The sequence below is a fragment of the Camelina sativa genome, chromosome 3, assembly GCF_000633955.1.
Source record: "Camelina sativa cultivar DH55 chromosome 3, Cs, whole genome shotgun sequence".
NCBI classification, from domain to species: Eukaryota; Viridiplantae; Streptophyta; class Magnoliopsida; order Brassicales; family Brassicaceae; genus Camelina; species Camelina sativa.
In genome coordinates, this window is record NC_025687.1 from 13,941,977 (window position 1) to 13,960,727 (window position 18,751).

General features: G+C 34.9%; 5 protein-coding genes across 5 annotated transcripts in view; 3 read left to right on the forward strand and 2 right to left on the reverse strand.

Moving 5' to 3' along the window:
* LOC104777003 (probable LRR receptor-like serine/threonine-protein kinase RFK1) overlaps positions 1 to 6,205 on the reverse strand; it is a 10,477-nt gene extending 4,272 nt beyond the window's left edge. Inside the window, exons 1-21 of the mRNA XM_010501190.2 lie at positions 5,788 to 6,205; positions 4,923 to 5,097; positions 4,569 to 4,637; positions 4,421 to 4,489; positions 4,276 to 4,347; positions 3,897 to 3,968; positions 3,718 to 3,789; positions 3,558 to 3,629; positions 3,405 to 3,476; positions 3,210 to 3,281; positions 3,052 to 3,123; positions 2,809 to 2,877; positions 2,660 to 2,725; positions 2,502 to 2,564; positions 2,366 to 2,410; positions 2,184 to 2,227; positions 1,616 to 2,004; positions 1,322 to 1,517; positions 1,057 to 1,203; positions 734 to 852; positions 560 to 643 (exon numbers count right to left, since the gene is read on the reverse strand). Of these exons, the coding sequence (XP_010499492.1) occupies positions 560 to 643; positions 734 to 852; positions 1,057 to 1,203; positions 1,322 to 1,517; positions 1,616 to 2,004; positions 2,184 to 2,227; positions 2,366 to 2,410; positions 2,502 to 2,564; positions 2,660 to 2,725; positions 2,809 to 2,877; positions 3,052 to 3,123; positions 3,210 to 3,281; positions 3,405 to 3,476; positions 3,558 to 3,629; positions 3,718 to 3,789; positions 3,897 to 3,968; positions 4,276 to 4,347; positions 4,421 to 4,489; positions 4,569 to 4,637; positions 4,923 to 5,097; positions 5,788 to 5,908 (2,160 nt within the window). The 5' untranslated portion in view covers positions 5,909 to 6,205. The remainder of the gene's footprint in view (positions 1 to 559; positions 644 to 733; positions 853 to 1,056; positions 1,204 to 1,321; positions 1,518 to 1,615; positions 2,005 to 2,183; positions 2,228 to 2,365; positions 2,411 to 2,501; positions 2,565 to 2,659; positions 2,726 to 2,808; positions 2,878 to 3,051; positions 3,124 to 3,209; positions 3,282 to 3,404; positions 3,477 to 3,557; positions 3,630 to 3,717; positions 3,790 to 3,896; positions 3,969 to 4,275; positions 4,348 to 4,420; positions 4,490 to 4,568; positions 4,638 to 4,922; positions 5,098 to 5,787) is intronic.
* LOC104777004 (seipin-2-like) lies at positions 11,006 to 13,030 on the forward strand. Its single transcript, XM_010501192.2, has 2 exons — positions 11,006 to 12,252; positions 12,429 to 13,030. The coding sequence occupies exons 1-2, from the start codon at positions 11,218 to 11,220 to the stop codon at positions 12,897 to 12,899; spliced, it is 1,506 nt and encodes a 501-aa protein (XP_010499494.1). The 5' UTR covers positions 11,006 to 11,217; the 3' UTR covers positions 12,900 to 13,030.
* LOC104777005 (carboxy-terminal domain RNA polymerase II polypeptide A small phosphatase 1-like) lies at positions 13,622 to 14,473 on the forward strand. Its single transcript, XM_010501194.1, has one exon. It carries the CDS (start codon positions 13,622 to 13,624, stop codon positions 14,471 to 14,473), a length of 852 nt encoding a protein of 283 aa, XP_010499496.1.
* On the reverse strand, positions 15,273 to 15,773 carry LOC109130531. Its single transcript, XM_019240150.1, has 3 exons — positions 15,770 to 15,773; positions 15,595 to 15,704; positions 15,273 to 15,335 (listed from the first exon to the last, which is right to left on the reverse strand). Exons 1-3 carry the CDS (start codon positions 15,771 to 15,773, stop codon positions 15,273 to 15,275), a joined length of 177 nt encoding a protein of 58 aa, XP_019095695.1.
* Positions 15,776 to 16,444, forward strand: LOC104777006 (probable C-terminal domain small phosphatase). Its single transcript, XM_010501195.1, has one exon. It carries the CDS (start codon positions 15,776 to 15,778, stop codon positions 16,442 to 16,444), a length of 669 nt encoding a protein of 222 aa, XP_010499497.1.

Here is an 18,751-nt window from a genome sequence, read left to right on the forward strand (position 1 = left end):
GCCATATATCCTCTGCATAGGTTCACATGATTCTTCTAGTTAACAAACAAACGTAATTGTAATAAAAATAACAAAGATTAAGGGCAGGCTCAAGCCTCACATAGTCCCAGCGACTTTTGTGCTGACATGTGTTTTCTCCTCTTCGTCAAGCCTAGCCAATCCGAAATCAGATATCTTGGGAGTTAAATCCTTGTCCAATAGAATATTTGTGGCCTTGATGTCTCTGTGTACAAACTTCAACGGTGACTCCTCATGGAGAAACGCGAGACCCTTCGCAATCCCGCTGCAAATTTTATACCTAGTAGGCCAGTCCAGTGGAATCTGTTCATGCTTTGGACCTAAACATTGGAAGACAAACACATATCATTTAGAGCTAAAGCATCAAAAAGCTTTCATTCGCCATAGGTTAAATTCTAAAAAAAAAGAACTCACTGAATAACGCGTGAGATAAACTGTTATTTTCCATGTATTCATACACCAGTAATAGCTGAGCCCGCTCGACGCAGAAGCCATGAAGCTTGACTAGATATGGATGTTGAAGACAAGATATTGCGCCAATCTCGTTTAGAAATTCTCGGTTCCCTTGTCTCGATTTAGATGAGAGTTGCTTAACTGCTACAACTCTTCCATCTGCTAACACACCCTGCAATTGAGATTCTCTATCAGCCTCATGAGCTGCACTACAACTTTAGTTTCTTCATATATCAAGAATCACCCCATCCTGTAATCTTACCTTAAATACTGGACCGAAACCACCTTCTCCAATCTTGTTAGTTGGATTGAAGTCATCTGTAGCAAATTTGATTTGCCTTAATGTAAAAGTTCCAGAAGGCAACTCTTCTTCATTGGGGTCTGTGATTCAAAAAACTCAGAATCAATAAACAAAAAAAAAAAACACTTACTTCCGTTTCTTACAGAAATTCACAATGTTTCTCTTTTCAAATGAAAATAACCTGGCTTCTTCGCTCAGACTTGATATAAGAAACACTCCAGTATATATATGTATTATCAACTCCATATCAAAAGCAAGAAAGAATGAAAAAAATCAGTGTTCACCTTTTCGCCTTTGACCACATCCGGGGAGGCAGCCACACCACCACAGAATTCCAACGATAAAGATAATAAGACATGGGACTCCAATTCCAATAGCAATAGATCCTCCCAAGCTCATTCCAGTTTTTGGACGTTCGCACGGCTTAGAATCTGTACATTTAGGGTATTAGTATTACGAAAAATCACTGCGGTGAGAAAAGAGTTCAAAATGCATAGAAAATCAGATGCGCATATCTGCCTGGCTTCTGCGAGATAATAAGAAAGCTACCTGAAACTATGGAAATAGCCGATATGATAGGACCATAAACCCCTCTAGTGGGAATCCTGGTTGTTCCTTTACCGGTCCAACGCAACCTGATTGTTAAAAAGTGGTTTGTCACATTGGCAGTAAATGGTTTTATTACAGGTTTTAGAGCTCCCTTGGCTTCATCCATGATGTTGAAGTCCTTAGCCACTAATTTCTCCTGCCAATAAGAGGCGTTAAGACAAAAATAAAAATAAAAAAAAACACACATCACATTCAAAGCCACTTTAAATTTCACCAGCAATGGCAAAAGCTAACCTGAATGTAAATGTCAAACAAACGCCTCCCAAGCCGGTTATAGGTGTCATCATTGGTGAACCGCATCTCAGCAAAGTCTAGATTTATAGTGTAGTTTCCATTTTCCAAGCAGGCATGGAAGTAAGTAAGAGTTACTGGAGCTACTCTTGCTGTTTTGTATAGATCAGACAGGTTAGAAGCTGGAACAAACATGGTAAATCTTGTATTTTGGAAATTATTGTCGTCCATAAAGTCCCCTGTACTGCTAAATCCCCAGTTAGCGCCAGGTTTCAAATAATACTTAGCAGCACCACCTTCAACCCCTCCGTCTCCTTCATATAATTCTTTTGTGTTTTTCTCCTTCACATATATATCGCTTCCACCGCAGTTCACATGCAAGCAGCTAGAATCTGCCATTAAAACACAAATTGCATAAAGTGAGAGAGAGAATAAACAAGTGAATTTTCCCCATCAACATATATATTATATGATGATAACAAGACAGGAAATAACAATATTGATGTGGGACTAAAGTAGAAGGCATTTTAGCAGGTGGTCTACTAGTCCTAATGTGATTGTGGGTACTTACATCGAGGACATTTGAAATCTTTGATGCACGGCAGAAATTTGCTCCTACAAAAAACATCAATTGGGAATTGCATATCATTTGTGCAATATCTTTTCCGGAAAAGTACAAACACTTGTGTAGATTTAAACTACATACAAATATGGAAGCTAGATGATAAACACATTCAAAAGAAAAGACCTTACGATTTTTTCGTGGAAGTGCTCTGAAACAAGTTTAGATTCAAATTCCTAAAACAATAAAAGTTGAGTTAAATATCAGTTAAACATGCCAATTATGACAACCAAAACGTAAAAGAGGAAAACATGACAGTATCCTCACATGTTTGGCCGACAAGAACGACTCTCGGGACTCTGCCACTTGAGATTGTTATATGAAAGATCTCTGCATCAACAAGTGAATTCACATCAAAATGGATTCAAATTCTTTTGAGGTGGCAATTTTATTAGGCAATTTGCAAACTCCAGAGATATACACACATAGTGATTCCATCCCTTAGTAATTCATCTGGAGCATCTCCCTCAAGCATGTTTCCAGTCAAAATTCTGCAAAAATCAGTCAACTGATAATTTTAAGTCAAAGCAAGATAGATATTTAACGTAGATGACAGTAGAATCTTTTCACTTACATAAACCGTAAGTCTTCTGAATGTGCAAACGATGGAATTCCCCCAACCAACCTATTAAAACTCAAGTCCCTATGCACCAACATAACAAGAATCAATCAAATCATGTCATTGTTTCATGTACAAACCTAATCTTCATTTCATTTAAGTTCATAATTCTTCAGTAGTACATCAACTAATAATCACTGATACGTAGTTCGCTGGGAACCACTGATACTTGATAAAAAGGTCGGAAGATAGGCTTACAGTGTCTCCAACTTTTTCATATATGAGAGATAAACAGGAATTTGTCCAGAAATGTTACAGTCCTTCAATACCCTACAATGTAAACATACACATAAATAATATATTAAATCAGAGATAGATGAAACAGCTTCAAAAAGCATATGACAGGACTAACTTACAGTTTAACTAAACCTGTTACGTTCTTTAACGAAGGGAATGGTTGGACTGGTCCACCTATATCACTGATCCTCCTGAAAACAATAGATCATTGTAATAAAAGTGTCAATTACATTACGATAGATGAAAACAAACTAAGTTTATGGAGAGAGAAAAAAAAATGAACGTCATAAGAGTGGTGTCTAGTGTCTACTCACAAATGATTAAGATTGCTCAGACCTGAGATGACCGCTGGGATTGGACCAGTAAGACCAGATGCAATAATTTCACTACAAGGAATGAAAAGAATACCATCACTGAGTGCTTGATAAAAACAGAGAAGAGTTAAATAAAAAAAGAAAGGAATTTACAGTCTCTTGAGTTCCTTCCAATTCTGTATGTAACTAGGTATTGTTCCGCTAAGTTTGAGATCGTTAATCCTGCTGCATTATGAAAAACCAAGTAGCAGATGAACAACAAAGTCCACCATAATGAGTAGAAGTTAGGGGGAAACATATAACAAAAGCTTACAAATCCGTCATATTCTGTAGTCTAGCTAGTGAAGCTGGCAAATGTCCCGTCAATTTGTTGGAGGAAAGCAACCTGTAAGAAGAAATGACCCACCAGAAACCCTTCAGAAACACACCACACGCTAAAATATCGGCACAATAAAGGAAACAAAGAATAGACAGAGAATGAGAAACTCTCACATTGTTTCCAAGTGGACCAAGTTTCCAAGCTCCTGAGGAATAGTTCCAGAAAATGCATTCGCCTCGAGATCCCTATACAAGAGCAGCCAAAAATAATATAATAGCACATCCCTAGAGAATGCTAAAACTTTTTCAAACGTGAAGTGCACCGAAGTATTCGAATTGTTCAGCTAAGCATACAACATGATAAGTTGAAAACTTTAACGGGTTCCCCTTCAGGAAATGCTAATAGTGAGATCTAGCAGTGCAAGTTTCAAGAGGTAAAAAGAACTAATATCTCCACCAGCTAAAGTTGACGGATAGTACATGAACTTTCCGCTGAAAAAAACACCAAACCAATTTCCAGAACAAAGAAGATTGACCAATGCTCTAGACTTACAAGTATGTTAGTGTCGAAGAGTTTCCAAACTCTTTCGGAATTTCCCCTGACAGCCGGTTCGCAAGAAGAGATCTGCGGAGACAGTCTGTTACTGTACAAGAGCATTTTGACAATAAAGCTAAAAATAATAGGGAATTGTTCTTACATAAAAGTTAAATTTGAAAAAGCCCATTCCCGTGGTAAGGTCCCATTGATGTAATTGTAGGCCAAATCTCTAAAATATAGCAAGAAAACAGTGGTCAAAATTAGCAGCTTTCATCTTAGGTTGAAATACTTTTTACGAGAGCTCTTACATCTCCTGAAGGTAGGGAAGCTTGACTATTTGAGGAAGAGTTCCTGGAAGATTATGGTACTTGAATGCACTAAAGAACAAGTCAAAGAGCAATTAGAAAATAACTACCACAAAGATGCACCAAAGATAAACTCAAGTAAAGTGGGTCATACAGTAGATAACATCAAGCAAATTTAACTCTAGCATCTGTACAGAAGAATCTCTAAACCTAGAGACAACAATTTTACCTTTTCTACTACATAGCAAATATCACTAATCAACGGTGCATTACCAAACACGGATATAACCATAAGTTCTTTGAGATCTTATAAGGGGAAAAGACATTCAACTCTGAAGGAAGCCTGAGAATTCTTACAATCTGATAATATGACAATCAGTGTCGTTGGTGGGACTGCATTCACATTCTATCTCTTGCTTAGCTGTTGGAGGAGGAGTTTCGGTTAACCCCACCATTTCAACCTTACAACTTTCAGCATCAAATTTCCAGAATCTCGAGCCCAATGTGGTAGCGATTTGCTCCAGAGCATCGACTAAGCACAGAAGCAATAACAGCATCATATATCAGTAGAAATGAGTTGTGTAAGAACAAAAGATTTATACTCATAATGAGTCCAACAATCATGAAACTAACATGAATCGAAATCAAGACGAGCAATTTATCTAAACATCTTCATTCACACCAAAAAAAACATGTATGATTGCTTCAACAAATATATATAGAATTGTTAAAGAAATTGCCTTTCACTCTTGACACATGAACACCATCATCATGTGAAAGGTCTAATAAGAATTTAAACGGTCTAAATAAGAGTTTAATACTGAGACATGACAAGTTCTTTGCTCAAGGAAACTCAATGGTCAAAGGGAATTTAAAATCAAAACATGATTCAGTAAACGCAAATTGACCCAATCAACTAATCAAGATTTATAATTCTCCTGTAGATTCTGGTCTCGACTACTTCAATTAAAAGAAAAAAAACTAACTTCACCAGATATTTACAGGTGACCAATAAGAACATCCCCTTTGTAAAAAATGTAACAAAAAAAAATCAAAACTTTTTACCATATAAACAAAAATTCACGAACCAAACAAATGATAAAAGAGCGAACTTTGCTAAAAGAATCTGTAAACCCAACATCCAAAAAGGAAAGAGAAGAAAGGATTCATATTTCTTATAAAAAAGGTGGCAAAACCAGAAAGGGACTAACTTGGAACAAACCTTCTTCTTGGGGTAATTTGAGAGCATTTATACTGTAAAAATTGAAGCAAATCATTGCAAAAACAGAAAATGCAAAGAAGATATTAACATCCTTCTTCTTCTTCTTCTTCTCGGTATACATTTCATACACAGCAACAACAAATCTCCCTAAATCAATGTAATATAGAAAATGGTAAGGGAAGATCTGGAATTTTTCCTGGGTTTGGTTTGTTGGCAAGTGTGATGATGGTTTTAGAGGATTGCTAGAATTATGTAATGGCAATAAAGAATCCACGAACAGTGATTTCTCATCCCCTCGTTTTTTTCAAAAAACATATTTTTTTACTAGTCAAATTTTTTTCTTTCTAATTTACAATCTTTCAGTCAAATTTTGGGTTTACAGAGAGACGTATAAAACCAAAAAAGAATGGTATAAACCCACCCAAGAGAAAAAGCAAAAAAAAAAAACAAATCACTAACCCTACAAAAGTCTTATCATCCACTAGAAAAAGACAGAGATCAAAAATAGTGTTTATATCCGTTTAAAGAATTTTAATCCTTTGTGTGAATGGTTTGTTATTGAATGACGAAAATAGTAGTCGCACAAAGAAAAAAAGAAAAAGGTTTCCAAAATAGTAAAAAAACAATTATTCATTATGAAGCTTCTTTAAAGAACATGTACATTCTCTTAAATTTAAAAGAACACAAAATGAAAAAGACAAAACAATATGAAATTGACAGGTCGCAAAACCAGGGGTAATAGGCAAAGGGAAATTGGCAGGAATGACCAACAAAAAAATTATAGTTCAGTGTGTAACCACTCTAACCATGAAAAAATCATATACACTATATAATATATATTAATGACAATTCTATCCTCACTACATGATTAATAGTTGTCACTGGCCCCTATTCTTGTGTCTACGTTTGTATTTTTCTTTCTCTATGCTTTACATATATATGCCATCTCTCATTTGCTCTCATTTTTTTTTCCTTTTTTCTTTACTTTTTCATATTTTGCAATAAATTTTCTTTAAACAAATTATTTTTAATTTCACAAACTCAGTTAAAACTAGGATGAATTAAGTGGGTGACCAAAATAAAAAAATCATAGAAGAATATATCACCATATTCAAAAAAATTAAGAAATCAGGATAAGGATAGGGTAAAATTACCAATTTAGTATTTTAGATAGAGAAGGGGTGGTGGCTGTTGGCCAGCGGCCGGCGGCGGAGTAGGTGGCCGGCGGCAGAGAAGATGGCTGGAGACCGGTGGTCGGAGCTTTGGAAGAAGCGGCCGGAGGTCGGCGGCCGGAGGTAGTAACCGGAGATCGACGGCCGGAGTTGGTGGCCGGAGGCTGGCAGGCGGAGGTCGGCGGCCAGGAGAGGTTGCCAGAAGTCGGCTGCCGGAAGAGGTAGTGGCCGGCGGTGGTGGTGGTTGCCGGCGGTGGTGATGGCCGGAGGTTGGGCGGTGGTTGCCGGCGGTGGTGATGGCCGGAGGTTGGGAGGTGGTGGTGGTCAGAAGAAAATAAAAAGAGCAAAAACTGTCATTAATACATAAATACACAGAATATAATTGATATATGGTTAGTGTGGTTAGTTTGTGAATTATAGTTTTTTTTTTGGTTATACAACCCAATTCCCCTTAAAACTATAGATTATTTTTTTATGTTTACTATGATTTAAAGATATTAAGACAAGAAAAAATAATTAATACACTAACTAAAATAACAAAAATATTTGTAATATATAGAACACAACAACACTATTCCATTTTTAAAAGTATGTTTCTCAAGTTTCAAATTGTTTACATTGCATACATACATTAATTTAAACTATAAATAAAAATACATAAACAATTTATATATTGTATTGTTTGATTGTCGGCATTTAACTCGATTAATATGTAAAACATATACAGTTAGTGTTTAACACGGTTGTTTGGGTTGCCTATTTTGTGTCCCTTAGGGTATAGTGTTTTTTTTTGTGCGTTTAATTCGGTCGTTTGAGTTGTCTATCTTTTATGTTTTACGATTGATTGGGTTGCTTATGTTGTATATCTTAGGGTATAGCATTTTTCTTTGTTGTGAGTTTATTTCGCGATTTGAGTTGTATCTATGTTCTATACCATTTTATTTTTCTATACTATTTCAAAAATTCATTTATTAGGATATAACATTTTTTCTTTATTATAAGTTTAATTTGATTTAAGTTATATTTTTACATTAAAATTTTATTTATACCGCTTTGAGTTAAAATCTTATAGATCAGATATATGTATAATCCTAGTATAAGAGCAAGTTCAACGGTGATTTTTAACTGATTGTTAAGGAATGCTTATGATTAAAAATAAATCAAAACACATTAATAATGCTAAAACCGATTCTAAGTTAAGCATTTTTAGAATTGTTTAGGATTGTATATGTGTTGCTCTGTCATTGGTTGGAGAAATTAACAAAAACAAAAAAAAAAGTCGCACAAAGATTTTTTCTTCTTTCTTTCGTTTCTGTCGACCTCCTTCTCTGTGATTTTCCTCTGAAGTCTCAATTCGTCGAATTGAGAGAAGAGATGTGTCGGAAATCGGTTTCTAATTTGTCGTTATCACCATCTAAGCGACGCTGGTGACAACTTCGGCCTGATTCCTCAACCGCAAACACCAATCGGGAAGTTAAAGAAATCGATGAGTTTGGTTTAAGGACGCTCCAATCTTGTTCTCATGGTACGCATATCTCTGATTTAAAGTGTAGATCTTTACTATCTTCTGAATTGAGAGTAGAAATTAGAAATTTAGGGTTTACTGATTTGGGAATTTACTAGTAAAATTAGGGTTCAGGATGTGAGTTTGTTTGATTAATATTGGGTGTTTGTCGATTGGGTCTTTCGATTGGGTGTTTGATTTTAGCAAGTTCAGGATGTGAGTTTCATCTCTTCCTCTACTTCTTCTTCGATTAATTTGTTTGAAATTGATTAAGACCCGAACAATGAAGTCGTTGTCTTTGCCAAAAGAACTGTTAAAGACTTGAAACTTCCCTCTGCATTTATCACTCATATTGCCCAATCTATTCAGGTTTTTTCTAACCTAGATCAACACTTTACACCGGTTACTTAAGTTTCTCTCTTCTGCTATGTTTTTGTTGTTAAGCTCTTTCACTTGTCATAGAGATGGATGATATATTGAGCATTTTGGGTTACCACTTAGTCTTATGTTAGTTCTAGAATCGACTTATTGTTTCTAAATCTTTAGGTTTAACTCAAGAAGAGGCATGATTATAGCATTGTACCATGAGTTGTATTATCTTTAGGATTACATTGTGTGATGTTTTTGCTTCAGTTATGCTTTATTCTGTTTTTATTCAATCAAATCCTTTAACGCTCTATTAAGGTAAGCTGCTAACTTTCTTGTTGCAAGAAGTTTCCTGCGTAGCAATGCAAAAAAACGTGTGATGCATGTAAGCATCCAAATCAAGTTGCTCATTCCTTGGAGGAGCTCATGACCACTGTCTCTCGAAGACACAATTCTTCTCGAATTTTCATCACCAGGTTTTGCCTTTAACCGCTTCTAAATATGCGTCGCAAGGTATATACAAAGTCTAACTGAACTCTGTACCCTTTCTTTTTCAAGCTCGAACAAAATAACCAATGAGGGACAGTACTCCGAGTTTTGGAATCGTAATGAAGATGGAAGCAATTCCGATGAGGAAATTTCATATTCAGATGGTAACTCACTTGCTTGATATATAAGCGCATGCATATCCAATCTTTTCGGTTAAACTTCTTGTAGCTTTTAAATGTCTAACTCACATGTTGATTCATCTACATCCAGATGCCAATGAGGCTGCCAAGAGCCTAGCAGGACCTAAACTATCAAAAAAAATGGGACTAGACGAGAAACTGGTTTTACTAGCAAGCTGAGCAAGTTGTAATCGTTTGTTTAGAAATCTCTCTGCTTACATTGGTTATTTTCTTGGTTTGTCAGTCTTGGAGCATACTATTTTACAGTGGTCAACAAACCAAATTGTACTTAACATATTACAATTTTCAAAAAAAAAAAATTTTAATTTAAGAACCCAAAATTAGGATCTACCAATGGAGCATACCATTTTACAGTTTTTAAAAAGTTTTTAACTTTATTATTTTTAATTATTATAATTAAAAGCATAAATAAAATCTTTTTCTAACACTCCACCGTTAAACTTGCTCTAACATGTTCTTATTGTAAACACTATTCATTTTGTAAAATTTTCAATATCCGAATTTAAAAATTCAAGTTATGTCGAATGCAGAAAAAATAATATAACTTTTTATGATAAATTTCAAAATTTTAATTAATTTTGTTGAAAAGATATATTAAAATAAAATGTAAAGGGGTATAATCTATTTATCCAAATAAATAAATAATTAAAATAAAAATCTTCTACACCAACACTCTTTGCTGCTGCGCGTGTTCCTCACCTTACTCCTTTCTTGTTTTTTTACCTCAGCCAATGGTTACTCACTTAATTTTGTTTATTATTAGGCTATTTTCTTTGTTACTTTTTTTTGTTTTGGCTATCAGGCAAATTCGCCCATAAGCAAAACTAGCAAAGCATCACTGTTTGATGAATTTAAGTCAAGTATCATCTATATGGCTTTAGAGATATCTTATTTGCAATACACAACAACAAGAACATCAACAAGACAATAACAACAACAACAACAAAATCTTGATAAACAAACTAATTACATCTCTAGATCTATATTAGCCACATTAAGTTGCTAATGACCAAAAAAAATGCTATAAATTGTCAAGTAATAAGTAGTAGTAGTATTTTGGTATGACTAAATAATAATAATTAAAAAATAAGTTAAAGCTAATAATAGGTCACTTTGAATTCTAAAAGTCAACAACCAACTATAATACAAGGAGTATTAGGAGAATCATATCCCCCATATGATGAACGATTTTTTTATGATTAAGAGGGGACAAAAAGAATCATAAGTATCCTTTAGTCCTAGTCTTATGATTTTTACATTCTATCACGTTTATAAAACCTAGTAAATGATTTTATACCTAAATAAAGTTGATTAGTGAGAGATTACATTTCATTCAAACACTATCATAATCTTTGTGGAAGACTATCTAACTATGATACCACATTACCACCAAACAAACAATCAATCATTTTCTAATCCATCTTTTGGTATCATAGTTAGATAGTCTTCTTCCACAAAGATTATGATAGTGTTTGAATGAAATGTAATCTCTCACTAATCAACTCCGGTTAATAAATAATCCGGTTTGATAGTCCGCTCCGGTTATCGGGTGACGTGTAAAATTAAAATCGAAAAAGAAAAAAAAGAAACCTGGTCACGCCGTTTGTGAGCTCTATCACGCTTATCGTCACCGAAGCTTTTGAAACCTTTGGCTACTCACACGCAATCTTCTTCTTCTTCTTCTGTGTTATCATCATCAATGGAGTCCGAGTCCGATTCAAACCCTAGCACCACCACTGAAGAAGAATTCGATCGATTCCTCGACGCACCTGACGAGTTTTATTACGATTGCTTTCCGATCCGTTCCAATTCCCACCCTCATCCGTCTCTTTTACGGCGGCGAAAGTCCGCACATCGCCGCGATTCAATCTCCTCCGATAGAAATGTGGAAAAGAGGGAGGAGCTTAATAACGACGTAATCGAATCAACCGATGACCTGATTGATCAATCTCCGGGGAAAAAAAACGACGTGGATGTAATTGATGATAAAGGGAACGATATGAATGTAATTGATCCGGTTCTGAACCGGGTTGACCCGTTTCACGAAGAATCCACGGTGACAACCGTGAGCAGCGATGATGATGATGACAACGACGGATCTGCACCGCAGCTTCGTGAACCATCAGAGTGGTCTCTTCTTGGGTTTTTGGCTGGGCTAGTGATCAAAGCAATCGAGTTTCAGATCAGTTTGATGACAAGCTTACTCACATTTCCTCCATGGTTACTCCATTACTGCTTTCTCATCTTTCTCGATCCCTTTAGCACAGTTAGGTTTGGCAGACGGTTTCTAATGGCTAGAGTTGCAGAGATTAGTGATATGTTATTTGGGACTATGAATCCGTTTAGGTTGAGTTGGTTAAATGATACCAAACGGATGTTGAGTGTTGCGTACAAGTTTGGTTGGGGTATGTTTTGGGCTGTTTATGTAGGCATTGTGCTTCTTGCCTTGTTGGTTTCGTCTCTTATGGTTGGTGGTTATATGATAAACCGTATTACGGATGAACCATTTGTTGTCAAGGAGACTTTGAATTTCGATTACACCAAGAATAGTCCAGAAGCGTATGTGCCAATAACCTCGTGTGTTGGTGTTGATTGTGTTGGAAGTTGCAAGGAGAGTAATGAAATGTCGAAGATCAGGGGATTGCGTGCTATACCTCGAGACCAGAAGTTAGATATCACTCTGTCAATGACGTTACCTGAGTCTGCATACAATAAAAATCTCGGCATGTTTCAGGTATTCGTATTAGCTATATCCAAACCCTGTTAATCATTGCATTTCTCTGGCTTATAATAGTATCTTATGCGTATTCGTTTTTCTTCAATAAACTTGAATAAGTAGGGTAAATCACTACATTATTTACTTGTGTTTGTTTATCCATTCTGATATGGGAACTTCTTGTGTTTGTTAAGGTTCGGGTAGACTTCTTATCTGCGGATGGTCAAACGATATCTAGTATAAGGCGTCCCTGCATGTTAAGATTCAGAAGTGAGCCTATCCGTCTTGTGCAGACGTTCTTTAAAGTGGTTCCGTTAGTGACAGGATATGTCTCTGAGATCCAAACCTTAAGACTGAAGTTGAAAGGCTTTGTAGAAAAGGATATTCCCACCGCTTGCTTAAAGATAATTATCGAACAACGTGCAGAGTTTCGACCGGGAGCAGGTATTCCAGAGCTGTACGATGCATCCCTGTCGGTTGAATCCGGTCTTCCTTTCTTCAGAAAAGTTATATGGAAATGGCGGAAAACTTTGTTCGTCTGGATCAGCATGAGTTTGTTCATTACAGAATTGCTTTTCACGTTGGTTTGTTGCAGACCTCTGATCATCCCAAGAACACGACCTAGAAACAGACCACCTTCAAACCCAACGACTGGAAGTAGATGATGAATCCAATACTGTGTACAGCATGTTTGTAACACTCTGAAACGGTATTTTCAGTTTCTGTTAACTTTACTTCCGAGTTCTTTGATTTAATTGTAAATTCATGCTTACTAATGAAAGTTATACTTAACACATGTGGTTTGGATTTAGAAGTATGTCGTTTAAACGAATGTGAGTATATATAATGGAAGAGAGCACAGTTGTATATCAGTATCTGAGAGAACAAGTGTGCTTATAAATTAGGCAATATAACTGTTGTACATGTACAGGAAGTCTAACATTTGTTTTATAAGCACCCAAAGCATATTAAGTTGAACCTTCCTAATATTTCCAACACTTTTTGCTTAATGTTCTGTCTTACATTTATAAATTATATTGCTGTCCCATTGAGAGAACCCATGGAGGAAACAATCAGAACTCAAATATATGTGTCAATGACTAAAAATTGTTATTTTGCTAAAAATAACTCAAGAGCTTCTAGATCACAACCTTAATAAACTAAACTATACCAAATCAAGTACTCTTCTGTTCCATGAAAGTTAGAACGTTAGAACGTTTAAAGCTCCATAATAAACTAAAACTAAACCAAAGCCAGTAGCATGGAAGTTAGAACGTTTAAAGCTCCTATATACATATTATCATTTCTCCAGGTTTCCCATTTGAGCCAGCTGCAGAAAAAGAACCCGGGATTTCTCCTCACAGTTTTGAACTCTGATTTCTTGATAATGACGTGCCATGGATTTCTGGTGAAACCGAAACCGAAATCATTTGGGCGTCATAATCATGGAAGGAGAAACCACCGTCATCATCATCATCAATCTAGATGTTCGGCTGCGGCCGTTGCAGCAGCTGGCTCCATCTTCAGGTCCCTCAACACCTCTATCTTCACATTCCACAACCGCCTCTTGCGTTGCGTCTCTAGGTTTTTCCGTCTAGCCACCACATCTAGTGCAACTCCTAGCCATCGAGCCACCATGAAACAAGGCTACAAAAAGCTCCAGAAACCCGAGTATCAGCCTCATCTGAGGAAACGCAATGACAAGAAAAGGACGGTCGTTCTTGATCTTGATGAAACATTGGTGCACTCAACAATGGAACCGCCAACCAGGGTTAATGCCGATTTCATGGTGAGGATAAAGATGGAAAGAGAGGTTATACCTATGTTTGTGGTGAAACGACCAGGAGTTACAGAGTTTCTTGAAAGGATCAGTAAGAACTACCGAGTGGCAATTTTCACAGCCGGGTTACCAGAATATGCTTCACAGATTCTTGATAAAGTTGACAAGAACCGTGTGATCTCACAGCGGCTATATCGAGATTCATGCACAGAAATGAATGGAAGATATGCCAAAGATTTATCTCTGGTGACCAAAACCGACCTCGGGAGTGTTTTGCTAGTTGACGACAACCCTTTCTCCTACTCGTTGCAGCCGGACAATGGAATTCCCATTATACCTTTTGTGGATGACATGGAAGATCAAGAACTGATGAAGCTTGCTGAATTCTTTGATAGATGTTATCAGTACGAAGATCTAAGGGATGCAGCAACAGAGTTTCTATCTAAGAAGCTGATTTGATGTGCACATATATATACATGAATTTTGTTTGCAGAACCTATTTTCAATTTTTTTTTGGGATTCTTTTTTTCTTTTTGTTGAATTTTCTTTTGGGATGGATGATACAGCCAAACGGTATTTTTGTGTTGATTAAGGATGCTTCTGCATCCTTCTTCAGCGTTTTTACCTACTTAAAAAGCCCCTACATAATATTTGTGTATGCTTTTTTTTCACTTCAGAACATTATAAAGTGTATCATGTAACCAAGAAAATTTAGAAAAGGAAGGAAAAAAAAAGTTTTGGAAGAGCAATTAACATCTTTTGTTTAAAGATATTGATCTGATTCAATATGATATCAAGAAATAAAATACTTAAGAAAGTAATCTTAACTGGTTTTGAAACATATATTGAATGCTTATATAGGTTACTAGATATTCTGTTGGACAAAGAAAACAAGAGTAATGATTAAGAACTGACTGCAAGAAAACGACTCGGGCCAATTTTACCGCTGAGACTATAAACTTTCTATGCTTGACAGTTGACACATTTTCACAGAGTAATCACTCTTGAAGCTGAGTTGTTGATGCTTGACCCATAAAACTCATTTAAGATATTTTTCATTCTTGGCTCCTTTTGGACTTGACACTAAAGAAGAATGATTTCAATAAACGAAACCTAAACTATTATCACTTATTAAATTTCAATAAGTGATTCTATACTATATTAATTTCTTTTATTTTTTTATTGTAAAAAATTATGTAAAACCATAAACAACTTTAAGTTAGAAACAAATTCCAACAGGTTTTATAGTTTAACTAGTTCACCAGGTACACCAAAGCCAAAGCTGTGCAGTAGCAATAACAGCAGCTGCAATATACTTCAACTGTAATCCCAATATAATCTCCAAACCTCTTAATCTTAACTAAACTTTTAATGTGTGTCTTGTTGGTTCATGTTGTATGTACATTTATGTCCATGAATACATGGAAACAGTAAAACTGTACTCTAATTTTCTAAACTGAACTTTTCTAAAAGTAGGCATCTGCTCTACTTCACCACTAAATTCCCATAAACGAATTAAACTAAAACCAATTGTATATTAACGTATAAAAGTAAGCAGATAAAATTAGGAAACAACATACCACTACCAAGCCTTTCATCTGAAGAGCTGCAAGCTTATTTTGTTCAACGAAACTTGTTTTCTTCATTGGGGAACCAAGCAGCCGGGAGAAGTACTCAATGGCATTTGCATCTGAAAGAATCATCGAAGAAAAGCCAGAAAATTCCAAGTTCCACAAACACCAACAGAAAACTTACCCATTGATGTCCATCTTGAAGTTTCATTGTCGTCTTCTGCGTTGTTTTACCAGATGCTTTAAGGTCACGACCGTCAGCTATCCAGCCACAAAACATGGCTACACAATTCTTGATGAGGAACCTCAGGATCCTCTGACAGAACATACCAACATGAAAAGGACAATCATCCTCGATCTTGATGAAACGTTGGTTCACTCAACAACACAAATCCCGGGAGTTAAATATGATTTCATGGTGATGGTGAAAATGGAAATGGAGATAATGCCCATCTTTGTGGTGAAACGTCCCGGTGTGACTGAATTCTTGGATAGACTTGGTGAAAATTACACAGTGGCGGTTTTCACAGCCGGTCTAGAAGATTATGCTTCACAGGTTTTGGATAAGATAGACAAGAACCATGTGATCTCACAGAGGCTATATCGAGACTCATGCACGGAAGTGAACGGGAAATATGCAAAGGACTTATCTTTGGTAGTGGGGGAAGACCTCAGAAGTGCTTTGATCGTTGATGACAATCCATCTTCTTACTCATTGCAGCCAGAGAATGGAGTGCCCATAAAGGCTTTTGTGGGTGACCTAAAAGATCAAGAACTGCTGAAACTTGTGGAGTTCCTCGAATGCTGTGACTCATATGAGGATATGAGGGATGCAGTCAAGGATTTGCTGGCGAATTAGCTGGTTTAGTGTGCATATATTGTATCTCTTTTTTTCTGTTTATCCTTTTCTTGTTCGTTTTACGGGGGATAGCCGGATAGGGGAATGATGATATAGGTAATCAGTTTTTGCGTTGAAAAGGGATGTTTCCTTCTTCAATGTTGCACCTACATATATTTGCGTTGAAAAGGGATTTTAACTAGAAACAAAAACAAAAAGACACTCTTGTACTAGCATATATTTGTGAATAAAAAAGTGGTTTAGTTATAGTAAGAAGCTTCCCAACTGCCTTATGATATGATATTGTCACGTAATGATATGCAAAACAACTTCTCCGAAAAGAGAAACTATTGCAAATAACAAGGGTTCTGTTCCTGAGTAAAAGCATTTCTTCAGTCTTTACAAGGTTTATTAATGGAGCAGTATTTTGACCCAAAAAAAAAAAAATGAAACAGTACTTACAACCGCTTTTCTTTTAACCGCCTTCGCTATAACCGCTCAAAATTTTCTAATCGCCTCGTTTAAACATGGTCAGTACAATCAGACCCAAGGTTTTTGTCCATCACTATTATGTCATTTGTTATCTTAAGTCGACCATATCCGCTTGGTCTAGCGATTTTTGTCAATTTTTGTCAATTTCTAACAAAACAACTTGTCCACCCTATAGATCTGCAAATCCGATGGACCAGATCCAAAATCCAAGATTTTTATACATCCATGGTTCTATCCTTCATACTCTTGAATTGATCGTATCTGTTTGGTCTGACATTTAGTGTCTATTGCTAACAAAAAAATCTTGTCCACATTGTAGGTCTCCAAATTCGATGGACGAGATCTATCCGCCAAGATTTTGGTTCACCACTATCCTTAGTCTTTTTTTTGTTTTTAAATTCAAAGATATTTTCATCTTTTCTATATATGACATAAAACCCGAAAGTGGTATTTCCAAAAAAAATAGTTTGAAATTAGCATTTCCCATAACTTTTGTTTAGAAAATGACATTTCTAATGAAATTCCCCATATTAATATATTTGAGATTGTTTGGGTGGAATATAATTAAATTCCCCAAAGTGTGTGTTCAACATACATATATAGTAAATTTACCGTATATAGTAAATTATAAAACTTTAAGAAGTTTATAATGTACAAGATTAGACCCGCGTATTAACGTGGATATAAGAAAAATATGTAAAATGATATATAGTTCATGCATTCCATTTGGCAATACAATTATACTATATATTATTACATCATAATAAAATTATATTTTAGTTTTATGTACTCAATCCGAATATTAAAGTTATATCAAAGTTATATCTTACTTAATATTAAAAACAATTAAAAATTAGTGAAACATAATTCTCAAAGAAAAAACTGAATACAGTACTAACATTATCTCATAATTGAAAAATAACAATATCAAAAGTTCATAGAAATTTATTAATTTTCCTCAAATTTTTATGAATTTAAAGATAGATTTACTTCCAAGAATATATATATATATATATATATGCTCTAAATTACGTAAATATATGTATATATATTTATTTAAAGTTTGATCCCATAGTTAAATTTTGACAAACTTAAAGAAAAAAAGAGAGAAAATATAATTAATATTGTTCATAAGAAATTGTGCATAGCTTTAATAATATAACGAAGTTTAATGGTGGTGTATTTGAAAAAAATATAACAACAATTTATTTGTTTATATAATGGTGAATATCTAAAATCCTTTTTCTTTTAGGATTCATAATTGATAGTATATTTTATTAATTATGGTAATATATAAATTAATTGTATAATTTCCATAATTCCTTTCCTTATAGAATTAGTAATTTAAAATTAGAAAGAGTATTATCTTTTTGTATACATATAAGAATTATCTTTTTATATTTATTAAAATTGTTTAATTTTTTTATTTCTTACAATTATCTTATTAATTTTAATTTTTTTTGAAACAAAGTATTTTTATAACACATGAAAAAATCTCTAATCGATAAAATTGACACGTGTCACGATCACATGAGTTACTAATTTTGAAAACTAAATTTTATATAATAAGATAACTGATATATCTAAACTTAATAAAAAGTTCAAAATTATGAATATTTAAACATATTAAATTTTCAAAATAGCAGAAATGAGTTATATTACATGACGGGTTATATGACATGACATAAATGAATTAATAATACTAAAAAATAAAATTTCAATACAAGTTAAATCCTCATTTTACTATTTTAACAACAACAATACAAAGTATGTCTAATCAAACTAATTTAACTAAAATTGTAGTAAACAAAAATTATTGTGCGGTATACCGCAGAT